The sequence below is a fragment of the Lithobates pipiens genome, unplaced genomic scaffold, assembly GCF_037356315.1.
Source record: "Lithobates pipiens isolate NorthernLeopardFrog02 unplaced genomic scaffold, aLitPip1_a1.2 Scaffold_35, whole genome shotgun sequence".
Classification (NCBI taxonomy): Eukaryota; Metazoa; Chordata; class Amphibia; order Anura; family Ranidae; genus Lithobates; species Lithobates pipiens.
Genome location: NW_027507811.1, coordinates 16,341,958 through 16,360,656, shown reverse-complemented (window position 1 = coordinate 16,360,656; position 18,699 = coordinate 16,341,958). Strand labels below are relative to the sequence as shown.

Here is an 18,699-nt window from a genome sequence, read left to right as displayed (position 1 = left end):
TGCACTTGGTGATAAAAGCCTTGGATGCAGCTGCTCGGCCATGGAAACCCATTCCATGAAGCTTTCTATGCACAGTTGTTGAGCTAATCTGAAGGCCACATGAAGTTTGGAGATCTGTAGCTATTGACTCTGCAGAAAGTTGGTGACTTCCGTGCACCGAGAGCTTCAGCATGCGCTGACCCCGCTCTGCCATTTTACGTGCCCTACCACTTTGTGGCTGAGTTGCTGTTGTTCCCAGTTGCTTCCACTTTGTTATATTACCACCAACAGTTGCCCGTAGAATATTTAGTAGCGAGGAAATTTCGTGGATGGGCTTATTGCATGGGTGGCAACCTATCTGCAGTGTCATGGAGACGGGTGGGGGCCATCTTCCCCCTCACTGGTCTCCATGCACAGCCACAGAGAGGATCCGATCGCCTCCGCCACTCCCAACGGCTCCGGTAAGTGGAGGAGGGCATCAGATCGTGGCGAGGGGGGGGGGGGACAATGTGAAAGGAGTAGAAGCAAATTGAACAGGGCCTGTGCCAAACCAGCTGCTGACAAGGCTCATGACTGTAATCACACTGGATGAAATAACATTATCAGTTCACCACCACCCAAAAACCCACCAACCCTACTACCACCACCCACTCCACCACCACCAAACAACCCACCCACCCTACCACCACCAAACAACCCACCCACCCTACCACCACCACCCACTCCACCACCAAATAACCCACCCACTCCACCATTTACCCACCAGATTCACCACCAAACAACCCACCCTACCACCACCACCTACTCCACCATTTACCCACCAGATTCACTACCAAACAACCCACCCTACCACCACCTACTACACCATTTACCCACCAGAACCCCCACTCCACCACCACCAAAAAAAACACCCACCCTACCACCCCCCCCACCAAACAACCCACCCACCCTGCCACCACCACCCACTCCACCAAACAACCCACCCACCCTACCACCATCACTCACTCCACCATTTACCCACCAGATTCACCAAATAACCCACCCACTACACCATTCAGCCACCAGAACCACCACTCAATCACCACCATCAACTTTCTATTAAAGCGGCCGTCGAGAAAACAGGAGTTTCTCCTGTATTTCTGTTGGCGCTCGTCCCGCCCCCCTCAGCTGCAGATGGGCATGAATCAGGCTGCACTGATGGCAATGGTGAGTCTGCATTCATGGCAATGGAGGTGCTGCATTCAGAACAATGGAGATGCTACATTCATGGCAACAGGGGTGCTGCAAATGGGCACTGATTAGGCTGCATTGATGGGCACTGACCTTTATTTTGCTTCACATTTCTTTATTTAAAATGTAAGATTTTTTTCCTGAAACTTTCATCTTAAAGTGAAGGTGCGTGTTATACAACGATAAATACGGTATATCCAAATAACTGGCCTGAGCTCATCTCTTTACAACACACAGCCACAAATGCAAGAAAATTCTTGTTGGGCCGTGTATTAGTGCTCGAACAAACACACTTAGACTGAATTTTAATGGCTCAAAGAATGTCAGGCAAAATGGTCGGCCCTCACGCATTTTCACTTCATCAAATCTGGCCCTCTTTGAAAAAATTTGAACGCCCCTGCACTACACCATTTACACACCAGAACCACCACCAAACAACCCACCCACCCTACTACCACCCACTCCACCATTTATCCACCAGATTCACCACCAAACAACCCACCCACCTTACAACCACCCACTTCACCATTTACCCACCAGAATTACCACTCAATCACCACCAAACAACCCACCCACCCTACCACAACCAACTACACCATTTACCCACCAGAACCACCAAACAACCCAACCACCTTACCCCCATGCACACCACCACCCACTCCACCATTTACCCACCAGAACCACTACTCCACCAAACAACCCACCCACCATACCACCACCACACACTCCACCATTTACCCACCAGAACCATCACCAGACAACCCACCCGCCCTACCACCACCCACTCTACCATTTACCCACCAGAACCACCACCACCCACTCCACCATTTACCCACCAGTTCACCACCAAACAACCCACCCACCCTACCACCCACTCCACCACCACCAAACAACCCACCCCCACCAAACAACCCACCCACCCTACCACAGTTTTTAAACCAAAATGCGTTGGTAACTTTTTGGATTGTCCCCCTGACATTTATTGGGATAAAATTGTATCTGGACCTCTTAGCAGTGGTGTGGTAGTTTCCGTTTTCATTTGTGTTAATGCAAGTGACAGATTTCAGCACCATCATATATATCATTTTTATTTTGCACAGAGTCACATGACCCTTTGACTAAGCCCCTGGTGGGCGGGGTGGGGGTCACATCTAGTCTAAGTATATTCTTTTCAATCTCAAGCACTGATGAAAGGGGTGTTTTTGGACCGAGCCAAGTTGGATTTTTTCCCAAAGTCACATAAACCCCATAGGGGGGCGTAACATGTCGGGGCATGGCCTAGCATGTATGCTGAGGCTGCTCCTCCTCTTTTGACTGCATGGGCTGGCCAGGCAGAGCGACGATCCCAGTACATGCACGCAGTGTATAAAGCAGGGGTCTCAAACCGGCGGCCCTCCAGCTGTTGCAAAACTACAAGTCCCATCATGCCTCTGCCTGTGGGAGTCATGCTTGTAACTGTGAGCCTTGCAATGCCTCATGGGACTTGTAGTTCCGCAACAGTTGGAGGGCCAAAGGTTGAGACCCCTGGACTGTAAAGACTCTGAATGCAAACATGAAGGAGAGGGAGGGAATCTCATTCAGAGTCCGGCGTACCGGGTAAAAGCGGATGGCTTCAAGTTCTGAATGGTGTTGTCGCTCTCCCGGCTGTCAGTGGGCATGTGTTTTCTGATGTGACATTAGGCGTGATCTGAGTGTAAAAGATTTCCCGCACTCCGCACAGGAAAAAGGGCGCTCGCCAGTGTGAAGTTTCTGGTGGGTGCGAAGGTTGCCTTTCTGAGTGAAGCATTTCCCGCAGTCCAAACACAAAAAAGGGCGTTCGCCCGTGTGACTTCTCTGGTGTATACGGAGCGCTCTCTTCCAAGTGAAACACTTCCCGCACTCTAGGCAGGGAAAAGAACTCTCGCCCGTGTGAATCTTCTGATGCGTGATAAGGTCGTGTTTGCGGGTGAAACATTTTTCGCACTCCGAACACGAGAAGGGACGTTCGCCGGTGTGGCACCTCTGGTGTCTGGAAAGGTCCGCTCGGTGTTTGAAACATTTGTCACACTGTAAACATGAATAAGGGCGCTCGTCGGTGTGGCTTCTCAGGTGCCTGAGGAGGTGTCCTTTCCAGTTGAAACATTTCCCGCACTCCGAACATTGATACGGACCGTGTCTGTTCTCACCCGTGTTCGTTCTTTGATCTTCAGCAAGAGACGACTCTGATCTAAGACCTTCAATCACTCTAGAACACTGGACTGTTGTATTGTCTTTGAGTGAAGAAGTACCTAAATCATTGGAAGATGATCTCTCGGAATTTGGTTGATCCAAGGATCTCTCTGCAATGTGAAGCCTTGGATGGACTTCATTGGTAACCATATGTGACCCAAAAGAATCCTGAGCTTTACAGCAGTCCATTGGTCTATCCACACCGTAAGGTCTTTTTTGAGTATCGATGTTTGCTTCGGGAGAAACATCTGCAACGTCTTCTGCATTACAGTCCAGAGATAAAGTTTGAGGTCTCTCCGCGGAAATCACATTGTGTACACCTGACGGAGAGAAGAATTTTATACCACTTTAGGAAAACCTTTTGTTAAAATCAGCATTTTTTGCTAGAAAATCACCTAGAACCTCCAAATATTAAATAATTTTTTTTTTTTTTTTGCTATTTTTTTTAATATCGCGTGATATTCATGCAGCAGTTTTTCAAACGCAAATTTTTTTTTTGGGGGGGGGGGGGAACACTGTAGCTGCTGACTTTTAATAAGGACACTCACCTGTCCAGGGCGCCCGCGATGTCGGCCGATCTGTCCCTCGTATCGTGTGCCGGCCTCGCCATCCTCACGAAGGCCCCTTTCACACTGGGGCGGTGCAGGCGTTTTACCGTCATTTTAGCGGCGGTATGCGGCCGCTAGCGGGGCTGTTTTAACCCCCGCTAGTGGGCGGAAAAGGGTTAAAACCGCCCGCAAAGTAACGCGCTGCACCCTTCAAGTTCAATGGGTAGGAGCGGTTTAGGAGCGGTAAATACACCACTTCTTCACCGATCCAAAGATGTGGCTAGCTGGACTTTTTCCATTGTCCTGCAAGCGCACCGCTCCAGTATGAAAGCCCTCCAGCTTTCACACTGAAGTGAAAGGGGCCGTTTTTTTTTTTCAGACGCTACACAGGCGCTATTTTTAGCGCTGTAGCGCCTGAAAACCGCCCCAGTGTGAAAGGGACCTAAGGGAAACGGCAGCGGAGCCTTGGTGATTTCTAAATGGCCGGCTGTCTTCTGCGACACGCACAGGTCCCAGAAGACACTGCACCCAAATTTTCCCAGAACTCAACGCGGAGGAGGAGAAGGCTGAAGATCACAGCAGAATAGGAAGTGGCAGATTAGGACGATCTGCCTAGCAACAGGCATTTCTGGTGAGTAAAATTTTTATTTTTTTTATTTTTTGGTTGCATTTGTATGTACTTTTTTTTTTTCAGGGTGGACCTCCACTTTAAGGACTGGGCCTATTTTTCAGCCTCAGTGTTTACACGTTAACCAATTCAGCCCCAGACCAATTTGCAGCCAAAAGGACCAGGCCCCTTTTTGTGATTCGGCACTGCGTCGCTTTAACTGACAATTGCGCGGTCGTGCAACGTGGCTCCCAAACAAAATTGGCGTCCTTTTTTTGCCACAAATAGAGCTTTCTTTTGGTGGTATTTGATCACCTCTGTTTTGCGCTATAAACAAAAATAAAGCGACAATTTTGAAAAAAATGCAATATTTTTTTACATTTTGCTATAATAAATATCCCCATAAAATATATAAAAAAACATTTTTTTTCCCCTCAGTTTAGGCCGATACATACTCTTCTACATATTTTTGGTAAAAAAAAAACACAATTAGCGATTATTGATTGGTTTGTGCAAAAGTTATAGCGTTTACAAAATAGGGGATATTTTTATAGCACTTTTATTAATATTTATTTTTTTACTAGTAATAGCGGCGAACAGCGATTTTTATTGTGACTGCGACATTATGGCAGACATATGGGACATTTTTGACACATTTTTGGGACCATTGCCATTTATACAGCAATCAGTGCTATTTAAATGCACTGATTCCTGTGTAAATGACACTGGCAGTGAAGGAGTTAACCACTAGGGGACAGTGTAGGTGTTATGTATGACGTTATGTGGTTTTTTTTATCGTAGGGGGGTGTGGCCTGGCACGTGATGTCACTGATCATCCTTTCCTATAAAAGGGAAGAGACGATCGGTGACAGCCACACTAGGAAGCACAGGGAGAGGTTTGTTTACACAGACCTCTCCTCGTTCTTCAGCTCTGTGACCCGATCGCGGGACACCAGCGGTGATCGGGTCCGCCGGTCCCGCGGCCATGGTCACGGTGCTCAGGACCGGGTTGCAAGCGTGCCGCCGGCGACCCACGGCTGGGCACTTAAAAAGCAATGTACCGGTACGTGCTTGTGCCCAGCCGTGCCATTCTGCCGATGTTTATGTGCAGGAGGCGGTGCTTAAGTGGTTAATAGAGGGTTAGGGGTGAGTTCAGGCACTTAAATTGCAAGGTGAAAGTATTGAGAGAGTCCAGAGAATAAAACTGTTTCACAACTGGATTCAACAACCCCCAGATAGACCTCCTAAAATTTATGTTTTGCAGTCAACATGTTGGTCATATTCCAAAAACTGTGGCATTGAGCAGTGTACATCTATAATAGCAGAATAAAACAGTAATAAATGGAAGCCTACAGTAATGCCTCTCAGCGTAGTTATTACATACCTGTGCCAATGGCTACAGAAGATTCCTCCTCTTTAACTCTCACCACCATTCTAAATTCCTCTGTAGACCGAGGACCACCTTTTACGGATCCCGCATCTTCTTCCTCTTTTTTCTCAACCTTCATATTGATCATCTTTTTTCCCTGCACACAGAATGATAAAAATAACATCTTGAAAATATGAGTACTAATACCCTATGGATACTTAAGAAAATATTTCTTTACCTGATGATGGTGGGGGATGGTGTGATCTTCCTGTGTGGAATCCCGGGAATACAGAGGACGGGGACATCTCTCTGGTGGGTTCCCATTACTGGACCCATCTGTAGGAAACACACACACTGACTGAATACATTGTTTCTATGTGTTTATCAGATGATGGGGGATCTAGGTGGAGCCTCCGTACTGCTCTCTCCTTTACAATAAAGTCTCCTCTTACCCGGTGATGTGAGGGGCGGCTGATTGTCCATCATGACGTCCTTGTAGAGATCCTTGTGTCCTTCTAAATACTCCCACTCCTCCATGGAGAAATAGACAGTGACATCCTGACACCTTATAGGAACCTGACACACACAATGATACAGTCACCATCCAGACACATCCCTTGTCTGTTACTGGTTAATGTCCCAGAATTACCAGAATCCTCCTCACCTCTCCTGTCAGCAGATCAATGATCTTGTTGGTGACTTCTAGAATCTTTTTCTCGTTTCTCTCAGGTGTTGAGGAACCACGAAGGCAGCTACTGGGAGTCAGTTTCTCATTAGATGCCTTTTTCACAACTTGGTAATCCTATTAAAAACGTTCACATCTATCAGTATCTACAGAATCCTCCTCACCTCTCCGGTCAGGTCTGTGTTTTATTAATAGAGATAAGAGTGACGTCATGTGACCTCCCAGAATCCTCCTCACCTCTCCGGTCAGGTCTGTGTTTTATTAGTAGAGATAAGAGTGATGTCATGTGACCTCCCAGAATCCTCCTCACCTCTCCGGTCAGGTCTGTGTTTTATTAATAGAGATAAGAGTGATGTCATGTGACCTCCCAGAATCCTCCTCACCTCCCCGGTCAGGTCTGTGTTTTATTAATAGAGATAAGAGTGATGTCATGTGACCTCCCAGAATCCTCCTCACCTCTCCGGTCAGGTCTGTGTTTTATTAATAGAGATAAGAGTGATGTCATGTGACCTCCCAGAATCCTCCTCACCTCTCCGGTCAGGTCTGTGTTTTATTAATAGAGATAAGAGTGATGTCATGTGACCTCCCAGAATCCTCCTCACCTCTCCAGTCAGGTCTGTGTTTTATTAATAGAGATAAGAGTGATGTCATGTGACCTCCCAGAATCCTCCTCACCTCTCCGGTCAGGTCTGTGTTTTATTAAGAGATAAGAGTGACGTCATGTGACCTCCCAGAATCCTCCTCACCTCTCCGGTCAGGTCTGTGTTTTATTAATAGAGATAAGAGTGATGTCATGTGACCTCCCAGAATCCTCCTCACCTCTCCGGTCAGCAGGTAGATGATCTCCAGGGTGAAGCCTAATATCCTCTCAGTCATGTGACTTTGGTGCTTGTCCATTCTTCTTCATGTGGTCATGTGCGCTAACCACGAAGTTCCTCTGTATAGATGAAAATAATTGATATGTTCGTTTTTTGGCAACAGGTGGATATATTGTTCAGTGAGTAGGGTTATCTGGTGCAGAGAATGATGTGACCTTCTCAGTGTTCTCTGTACAGCACTGCGGGGTAGGTCAGAGCTATATAAATGTGTAATATTATTGAGTGACTGTGGGGGAGACATTAGAATGTAAGCCCCCCTTGTCCAAGGACTGATGTGACTCAGTGGTCTCTATACAGCAGTCCAGAATGTCAGAGTTACATAAACGTATAATATCCAGCACTATTACCTGCTAGATATCTTATAAAAAGGCTGAGGTCCAACTTTCTGGCCTATATTTAGAGTGTAACCTGAAACATGGTACCATTGCAGTGCAGTACATTTACAAGTCCCATCTGCCACCCCAGTTGTGGCTCTCTTAGCTCTCAATAGAGCACAACTGTAGTGAGCTCCATAACAAAAGAGCCATACCGCCTCCATCTTGATAACTGAAGGCCTGTACCTCTTAGCCCACGTACACACGGTCGGAGATTTTGTCAACCAAATCCGTCGGATTGTGTCCGAAAACTGTTGCATACACACGGTTGGGCCAAGTTGGCGAAAAATCTGATCTTTCAGAACGTGATGACGTAATTTCGTTACGATGAGACTACATTCAGGCTAGTAGCCAATAGCTTTGATGTAGGAATTTGATCTGAGCATGCGTGGCACTTGGTCCGATCAAAATGCTCTACACATGATCGGATTAGGTCCGTCCGGCCCAGTTGGTCGGGAAATATTTCCAACATGTTGGAAAATTGGGTCGGACGGAGATTCGGACGGAATCAGTCCGATGCATACCACACACAGTCGGATTATCTGACAACACGGTCCGATAAGACTCATTCCGACAGATTCTCCGACCGTGTGTACAAGGGCTTACAGCTCCAAAAAAGAAGAGCCATACCTCCAGCTCCATATAAGAGAGGTCCTTATGGAGCATCAAGCTCCATAACTGAAGGTCCGTACCTCCTCCAGCTCCATAAATTAAGGTTCCTCCCCCCTCCAGCTCTAAAAGTGAAGGCCCATATCTCCCTCTGCTCTATAAGTGAAGGTCCATATCTCCTACAGCTCTATAAGTGAAGGTTCGTACCTCCTCCAGCTCCATAACTGAATGTCTGTACCTCCCCCAGCTCCATAAATTTTAGGTCCCTCCCCCCTCCAGCTCTATAAGTGAAGGTCCATATCTCCTTCAGCTCTATAAGTGAAGATCCGTACCTCCTACAGCTCCATAACTTAAGGTCCGTACCTTCCCCAGCTCCATACCTCCTCCAGCTACATAGCTGAAGGCCTGTACTTCCTCCAGCTCTAAAAGTAAAGGTTTGTATCTCCTTCAGCTCCATAACTTAAGGTCTGTACTTTCCCCTAGACATGTGCAGAACGAAAAAATGTGTTTTCTTTCGTTATTTACATAAATTAGTTTAGTTAAATTAGTTTCATTTGTTTTCAGAATTCATACGAAATAACAAAAAAAAAGAAATTCGAATCGTTTTCGAATTGGAAAACTTTTCAAATTCAACTAATTTTTAGATTTCAATTTAAAAACTTTTCGAATTCGAATAGTTTTCCAATTTCCAAAGAGAATAAAATAGAATATAAAATAAAAAAGAATACAAAATAAAAGAAATAATATTTTTTTCCTGTTCTATTCCTTTATTTCTATTCCATTTTATTCTCTTTGGAAATTGGAAAACGATTCGAATTCGAAAAGTTTTTAAATTGAAATTTGAAAATTAGTTGAATTTGAAAAGTTTTCCAATTCGAATACGATTCGAATTTCTTTTTTTTTGTTATTTCGTATTAGCTTAAATTTTGAACTATTCTAATTCAGATACATCCGAATTTACGAACAATGAAACTTCGTCCGAATTTTAATTCTGAACAAAATAAACTGCACATGTCTACTTTCCCCAGCTCCATAACTAAAAGGTACGTAGCTCCTCCAGCTCTATAACTGAAGATCCATACCGCCTCCAGCTTTATAACTGAAGGTCCGTACCTCCTCCAGGTTTATAACTGAAGGGCCGTATCTCCTCCAGCTCTATAACTGAAGGTCCGTACCTCCTCCAGCTCTATAACTGAAGGTCCGTACCTTCTCCAGCTCTATAACTGAAGGTCCGTACCTCCTCCAGCTCTATAACTGAAGGTCCATACGTCCTCCAGCTCTATAACTGAAGGTCCATGACTCCTCCATCTCTATAACTGAAGGTCCATGCCTTCTCCAGCTCTATAACTGAAGGGCCGTATCTCCTCCAGCTCTATAACTGAAGGTCCGTACCTCCTCCAGCTCTATAACTGAAGGTCCATGCCTCCTCTAGCTCTATAACTGAAGGTCCATGACTCCTCTATCTCTATAACTGAAGGTCCATGCCTTCTCCATAGCTGAAGGTCCATGCCTCCTCTAGCTCTATAACTGAAGGTCCATGCCTCCTCTAGCTCTATAACTGAAGGTCCATGCCTCCTCTAGCTCTATAACTGAAGGTCCATGCCTCCTCTATCTCTATAACTGAAGGTCCATGCCTTCTCCTTCTCTATAGCTGAAGGTCCATGCCTCCTCTATCTCTATAACTGAAGGTCCATGCCTTCTCCTGCTCTATAGCTGAAGGTCCATGCCTCCTCTATCTCTATAACTGAAGGTCCATGCCTTCTTCTGCTCTATAGCTGAAGGTCCATGCCTCCTTCACTTCTATAACTGAAAGTCTGGATCTCCTTCAGCTCTATAACTGAAGGTCCATACTGCTTCTAGCTCCATGACCAAAGGCCTGTACCTCCATACATACCTTTGGCTGGAAAAATACTTTGCAGTAACTTGTGCATTGCACTTGTGATCCACTGATCAAGGATTACAATGTTTTACAGGTTCCAATGCAAAAAAGCAATAAATGTTTTTTTTATATGGCGGAGACATTAGAGTGTAAGCTCCTATGGTCCAGAGGCTCATATGACTTGCATAGTATTCTCTGTGTACAGTACTGTGGCATATGTAAGAGCTACAGAATGTAATAATAAAAAAATATGTATTATTATAGAATATGTGCGTATCATCATCTGCTGAAGATAAAAGACATCACAGTGACTATGGAGGAAGAGGACGGACATGACAGGGGGGTTACTGGGTGTAAATATAAAATAAGGTTTTATTACCTCCTCTGCTGCCAGTCCTAGCAATGTCTTCTCTCTACTTCCTCCCAACTCACTATTTTGACCTGGAACTTCCTGTTTATACTGCCATTACTTCCTGTCTGTGCATTGCACTTTGTAAAAGTTAGTTCACCACCTAGTGGAGAATAGAGAAACTGCAATTTTCTTTCCAAAGTTGTTATTGTTTTCCGAGGTTTGCGTCCTAAGTCATCATCATACTGAGGATCACCATCACATTCCTGCCAAGGATACATCTGTTATGAAATGAAGTGAACTCTTTTGCTGTGTACACACGACTGGACTTTCCGGCAGACTAGGTCCGACGGACTTTCGGCGGACTTCCGACGGACTTTCCGAACTAACGGACCTGGCCATACACAATCACACCAAAGTCAGACGAATTCAAACGTGATGACGTACGACCGGACTAGAATAAGGAAGTTTATAGCCAGTAGCCAATAGCTGTCCTAGCGTAGGTTTTCGTCAGTCGGACTAGCATACAGACCGAAGGAATTTTTGACCGGACTCAAGTGCGTCAGAAAGATTTGAAACATGTTCTAAATCTAAAATCCGTCTGATTTTCTCGACAAAAAAGGTTCAATGAAGCCCACGCACGATCGAATTGTCCGATGGATTAGTTCCATTTGAACTTTGCTTTTGAAAAGCCCGGCTGTGTGTACATGGCATTTGTCTCAGTTTCTGCCAAAAAGAGACTGGTGTCATCATTATCTGCTTTACTTAGAAGAATTCAAATGACTCCAATATTTTGAGAATCCTAGCGTTGCAGACTTTCTGAGAGGGTTCCAACTGACCCCAATATTTCTAGAATCCTAGTGTCGCAGACTTTGAGAAGATTACAAATTACCCAACTATTTCGAGGATCCTAGTTTCCCTGACTGTCTTTGAAGATTCCAAATGACCCAAATATTTAGAGGATCCTAGTGTCCCTGACTTTCTGAGAAGATTGCAAAATGACCCCAAAAATTTGAGGATCCTAGTGTCCCTGACTTTATGAGAAGATTGAAAAATGACCCCAATAATTTGAGGATCCTAGTGTCCCTGACTTTATGAGAAGATTGAAAAATGACCCCAATCATTTGAGGATCCTAGTGTCACTGACTTTCTGAGAAGATTCCAAATGATCCCAGTATTTTCAAGAAATCTAGTGTCCCAGGCTTTCTGAAAAGATTCCAAATGACCCCAATATTTCAAGGATCCTTGTGTCCCAGACTTTCTGAGAAGATTCCAACTTACCCCAATGTTTCAAGGATCTTAGTATCCCTGACTTTCTGAGAAAATTCCAAATGACCCCAATATTTTGAGAATCCTAGTGTCCCAGACTTTGTGAGATTTTAAATGACCCCAATAATTTGAGCAGCCTAGTGTCCCTGACTTTCTGATAAGATTCCAAATGACCCCAATAGTTTGAGGAATCTAGTGTTCCAGACCTTCTGAGAAGATTCCAAATGACCCCAAAATTTTGTGGATCCTAGTGTCCCTGACTCTCTGAGAAGATTCCAAATTACCTCAATATTTCAAGGATCCTAGTGTGCCAGACTTTCTGAGAAGATTCCAAATGACCCCAATGTTTCAAGGATCCTAGTGGTCCTGATTTTCTGAGAAGATTCCAAATGACCCCAATATTTTGAAGATCCTAGCGTCCCAGACTTTCTGAGAAGATTCCAAATGACCCCAATGTTTCAAGGATCCTAGTGGTCCTGATTTTCTGAGAAGATTCCAAATGACCCCAATATTTTGAGGATCCTAGTGTCCCTGACTCTCTGAGAAGATTCCAAATTACCTCAATATTTCAAGGATCCTAGTGTCCCAGACTTTCTGAGAGGATTCCAAATGACCCCAATGTTTCAAGGATCCTAGTGGTCCTGATTTTCTGAGCAGATTTCAAATGACCCCAATATTTTGAGGATCCTAGTGTCCCTGACTCTCTGAGAAGATTCCAAATTACCTCAATATTTCAAGGATCCTAGTGTCCCAGACTTTCTGAGAAGATTCCAAATGACCCCAATGTTTCAAGGATCCTAGTGGTCCTCATTTTCTGAGCAGATTCCAAATGACCCCAATATTTTGAGGATCCTAGTGTCCCAGACTTTGAGAGGATTCCAAATGACCCCAATGTTTCAAGGATCCTAGTGTCCCTGACTTTCTGAGAAGATTCCAAATGACCCCAATATTTTGAAGATCCTAGCGTCCCAGACTTTCTGAGAAGATTCCAAATGACCCCAATGTTTCAAGGATCCTAGTGGTCCTGATTTTCTGAGAAGATTCCAAATGACCCCAATATTTTGAAGATCCTAGCGTCCCAGACTTTCTGAGAAGATTCCAAATGACCCCAATGTTTCAAGGATCCTAGTGGTCCTGATTTTCTGAGAAGATTCCAAATGACCCCAATATTTTGAGGATCCTAGTGTCCCTGACTCTCTGAGAAGATTCCAAATTACCTCAATATTTCAAGGATCCTAGTGTCCCAGACTTTCTGAGAGGATTCCAAATGACCCCAATGTTTCAAGGATCCTAGTGGTCCTGATTTTCTGAGCAGATTTCAAATGACCCCAATATTTTGAGGATCCTAGTGTCCCTGACTCTCTGAGAAGATTCCAAATTACCTCAATATTTCAAGGATCCTAGTGTCCCAGACTTTCTGAGAAGATTCCAAATGACCCCAATGTTTCAAGGATCCTAGTGGTCCTCATTTTCTGAGCAGATTCCAAATGACCCCAATATTTTGAGGATCCTAGTGTCCCAGACTTTGAGAGGATTCCAAATGACCCCAATGTTTCAAGGATCCTAGTGTCCCTGACTTTCTGAGAAGATTCCAAATGACCCCAATATTTCAAGGATCCTAGTGTCCCAAACTTTGAGAAGATTCCAAATTAAACCCAATATTTCCAGGATCCTAGTGTCCCAGACCTTCTAAGAAGATTCCAAATTACCCCAATATTTTGAGGATCCTGGTGTCTCTGAGAAGATTCTCAGTAGCCCCCAAGGCTCAGAGTTTCCTAGATTCCGAGTAGCCTTGAGATTCCTAGTGTTTCTTTGGCCACCCCCTTGTTCCCAGGAACTTTAAAGCGTCCTTCAGAGTCTTGCAATGTGATCTCTGTGCCCCCAGTTTTTCCCAGTATCGTCTCCCAGTGTATCCTCTGTTTCCCTTGTGTACCTCTACCAGCTTTCAGCCTTCCTGAACCTCTGTGATCACCTGAGTTTGAGCCTGCCTTTCAGTATCAGCAGCTGTGTCTGCAACCTGCTTCAGTTTCTCACAGTGTTTTTCTTATCTATTTCCTGCTCTGTGTCCCTGTCTGCGTCTGCTTGCTCCCAGTGATTGCCGTCTGTCTCTGTGCATCCTTACTCACTCCAAGTATGTTCATGTGCCTTGGTGCGCTACTTCAAATTCCCAGTTCGTCTGTAGATTTCAATGCACTACTTGCAGACTGAGCTGTGTTACCTATTGACCTGGGATCTGCTTATCAGCCCTTTCGTTTCCAGCAGCTGCCAGCTTGGGCAAGTCAGAGGGCCACAACCTAGAGAAGACTAGGGGGCTCCTTCAATTCACCCCCCCTCTGATCCCTTCATTGCTCTGCTTTTCTGTTTGCTGACTAGAGCCTCAGAGCGAGTCTATTCTGTGTGTGTAGCACCCAGAAGGCTGTGGGTGGAACTGGACAAGGTTAGTGAACCCCAGGAGGCTTGTATTATTTACAGTGTCCAGGCTGTTTGCTTGGCGGAGCAGCGGATAACTGTGAGCAAACATAGGAGCATGGAAGACAGTCTAAACTCAGGGCAGTCAGTATGATATACAGGGATTGCACACCCCCTTCTGGCCCTGCACTTCCCCTGCATCTCCCGCAGGCTGCCTTGATTGACCAATGCGGCGATCCTCTACTGCAGCAGCCGGTATCTCTCCCTGACGACTAGTCAAATGGTTGGTTAACAAAAAGATCTTGGTTTGGCAAGATGCTCGCCCTGTTGCATGTGGAGGATGGTCACTATCTACTAGGAGAACTTTATATCGGGTCTTTTTTGGCAAACCAAGATCTTTTTGTTGGGCACTGAGAGGTGGCACTCATGGACAATGGTAGGCACTCATAGGCTGCACTCATGGACACTGAGAGGTGGCACTGATGGCCAACGATGGGCACTGATAGGCGGCACTGATGGGCAATGATGATTGTCACTAATGTGTGGCACTGAAGGGCACTGATGAACACTGATGGGTGGCACTGATAGGTGACACTGATAGGCAGCACTGATGATGAGGCATTGATTGGCAGCACTGGTGGGAATTGATAGGTGGCCCTGTTGGGCACAGATGAGGCAGCCGCTGCTCTCTGTGTGAGGGACTGATGTGATTGGCTTTTTTTCCCTCACATTGGCCAACCATATCCCGTTTGTGAATCCGGACCATTGGACCTATGATGTTCCCTCCACCCTGCTCTATAAAATTCTGGGCCTCATATTTTTTTTTCTTGTTAGACCTGTGTGAATTACTGAGCTTCCTTCATTTGAATGGCCTCCTGATTCCTGGAAGTTTTAGAACTGGAATTGTTGTCCACATCTGATTCTGCCATCTACATTGTTGTTTACTCAATGTACTCTTCAACAAAGAACTCCCTGAAGAAGACTGTTAATAGTTGAAACGCGTAGGGGTATTGTTGTGTCTCAGTATTACTTTTTTGATGAAAGACATCATATGTTATTGTCTAATCTTAACATGCCTGATCTACCCTCTTGTATGCATCATGTTTAAATTTTGCATGGATTTTTAAACATTTGTACTAAGAAAATTCTTAAACTTAATACTACTGTCTCCATTCCGAAGTGTCCTTTGGTGCCTTCAAAGTCCCATCCTACTTTCTCTTTTTTGTTCTAATATTCATTCAGATGTGGCACTTCCTTGACACTAGGATATTTTAGGCCCCTCTGATAGAAATGTTTCTCTAACGAGTATCTAGTGCAGGGATATGCAATTAGCGGACCTCCAGCTGTTGCAGAACTACAAGTCCCATGAGGCATAGCAAGATTCTGACAGCCACAAGCATGACACCCAGAGACAGAGGCATGATGGGACTTATAGTTTTGCAGCAGCTGGAGGTCCGCTAATTGCATATCCCTGATCTAGTGGAACCAATTGGCTTCAGAAGTCACCTAATTAGTAGACATGTGCAATTAGTTTTGTACGAAGTGAAAACTCGTATGAATTTCTGGAAATTCGTACGAATCCGAAATCTGAATTTTTATGCATACGAATTCCGTACGAAATGCGAAATTTCGTTTACGAATTTCGGATCCAAATTCATAATGAAAACTCGTAATTGTTACGAAAAGTTAACGAACCTAAAAGTTAAAACCCCAGGAAGTCAGCACAGGGATGGTGGGAGCCCCTCATAATGATAAATTCATCATAACGAAAATTCGGAATTGTTACGAAAAGTTAATGAACCTAAAAGTTTAAACCCCAGGAAGTCAGCACAGGGATGGTGGGAACCCTGTGGGAATTTCTGTGCATACGAATTTCATAGGAAATATGACATTTCATTAACAAATTTCAGAATTTCGGATCCAAATTAACAGAATTGTGACTGGTGTTTTGTTCACCAATCAGAGGAAGTCAGCACAGTAATGGTGGGAACCCCTAATAATGGGCACAGCGGGTGTACATTCAGACCCAGGAACTCAGCACAGGGATGGTGGGAACCCCTCACAATGGGCACAGCAGGTGTACAGACCCGGGAACTCAGCACAGGTATGGTGGTAACCCCTAATAATGGGCACAGTGGGTGTACACTCAGACCCAGGAACTCAGCACAGGGATGGTGGTAACCCCTAATAATGGGCACAGTGGGTGTACACTCAGACCCAGGAACTCAGCACAGGGATGGTGGGAACCCCTCATAATGGGCACAGCAGGTGTACAGACCCAGGAACCCAGCACAGGGATGGTGGGAACCCCTCATAATGGGCACAGCGGGTGCACACTCAGACCCGGGAACAGAGCACAGGGATGGTGGGAACCTGTGGGAATTTCTATGCATACGAATTTCATAGGAAATATGAAATTTCATTAACAAATTTCAGAATTTTGGATCCAAATTAACAGAATTGTGACTGGTGTTTTGTTCACCAATCAGAGGAAGTCAGCACAGGGATGGTGGTAACCCCTAATAATGGGCACAGCGGGTGTACACTCAGACCCAGGAACTCAGCACAGGGATGGTGGGAACCCCTCATAATGGGCTCAGCAGGTGTACAGACCCAGGAACTCAGCACAGGGATGGTGGGAACCCCTCATAATGGGCACAGCAGGTGTACAGACCCAGGAACTCAGCACAGGGATGGTGGGAACCCCTCATAATGGGCACAGCAGGTGTACAGACCTGGGAACTCAGCACAGGGATGGTGGGAACCCCTCATAATGATAAATTCATCATAACGAACTTTCGTTATTTTAAAATTCGTATTTCGTACGAATCTGAATTGAATTTTCGTACGCGAATTACGAATTATTTTTTCGTACGGAACGAAACAAAACAAATCTTTTGATGGCGCCCATGTCTACCAATTAGTAAATAGAGTCCACCTGTGTGTAATTTAATCTCAGTACAAATAAAGCTGTTCTGTGAACCCCTCAGAGGTTTGTTAGAGAACCTTAGTGAACAAAAAGCATCATGAAGGCCAAGGAACACACCAGACAGGTCAGGGATAAAGTTGTGGAGAAGTATAAAACAGGGTTAGGGTATAAAAAAAAATCTCCCAAGCTTTGAACATCTGACGGAGCTCTGTTCAATCCATCATCGGAAAATGGAAAGAGTATGGCACAACTGCCAACCTACCAAGACATGGCCGTCCACCTAAACTGACCGGCCGGGCAAGGAGAGCATTCATCCGAGAAGAGCCAAGAGGTCCATGGTAACTCTGGAGGAGCTGCAGAGATCCACAGCTCAGGGGGGAGAATCTGTCCACAGGACAACTATTAGTCGTCTCTCCACAAATCTGCACTTTATGGAAGAGTGACAAGAAGAAAGACATTGGTGAAAGAAACCTGTAATTGCAGCAAAGTATTGACTAAGTGGGGGGGCTGAACTTTTGGTGGTATTTGGTCACCTCTGTGTTTTTTTTTTGGGGGGGGGGTTTGCGCTATAAACAAAAAGAAGCGACAATTTTGAAAATTTTCTGCCCAGACCAATTTTCAGCTTTCAGCGCTGTCACTCTCTCAATGACAATTGCGCGGTCGTGTAACACTGCACCCAAATTACATTTTTTATCATTTGTTTCACACAAAGAGAGCTTTCCTTTGGTGGTATTTCATCACCGTTGGGTTATTTTTTGCTAAAAAATCAAAAAAGACAGAGAATTAAAAAATAAAAAAACTTTTATAGTTTGTTGTAACATTTTGAAAACAGGTAATTTTTCTCCTTCATTGCTGTGCACTGATGAGGCAACACTGATGGGCACTGATAGGCTGCACTGAGAGGTTTCACTGATGGGCACTGAGAGGTGGCACTCATGGGCACTGATAGGCTGCACTCATGGGCACTGAGAAGTGGCACTGATAGGCTGCACTGATGGGCTGCACGTATGGGCACTGAGAGGTGGCACCCATGGGCAATGGTGGGCACTGAGAGTTGGCACTCATGGACAATGGTAGGCACTGATAGGCTGCACTCATGGGCACTGAGAGGTGGCACTGATGGGCAATGATTGCCACTGATAAGTGGCACTGAGAGGTTTCACTGATGGGTACTGAGAGGTAGCACTCATGGGCAATAATGGGCGCTGATAGGCTGCACTCATGGGCACTGAGAGGTGGCACTGATAGGTGGCACTGAGAGGTTTCACTGAGAGGTGGCAACCATGGGCACAGATAGGCTGTACTCTTGGGCACTGAGGGGTGGCACTCATGGGCACTGAGAGGTGGCACTCATGGACAATGGTAGGCACTCATAGG

At 45.2% G+C, this 18,699-nt stretch overlaps 2 protein-coding genes across 2 annotated transcripts in view; both read right to left on the bottom strand.

The window, feature by feature from the left end:
• LOC143955519 (uncharacterized) overlaps nt 1-18,699 on the bottom strand; it is a 346,177-nt gene that overhangs the window by 283,975 nt on the left and 43,503 nt on the right. The window lies entirely within an intron of this gene.
• On the bottom strand, nt 6,298-18,594 carry LOC143956038 (gastrula zinc finger protein XlCGF66.1-like). The gene is made up of 4 exons (XM_077466169.1): nt 10,746-18,594; nt 7,446-7,563; nt 6,606-6,743; nt 6,298-6,517 (listed from the first exon to the last, which is right to left on the bottom strand). The coding sequence occupies exons 2-4, from the start codon at nt 7,521-7,523 to the stop codon at nt 6,326-6,328; spliced, it is 408 nt and encodes a 135-aa protein (XP_077322295.1). The 5' UTR covers nt 7,524-7,563; nt 10,746-18,594; the 3' UTR covers nt 6,298-6,325.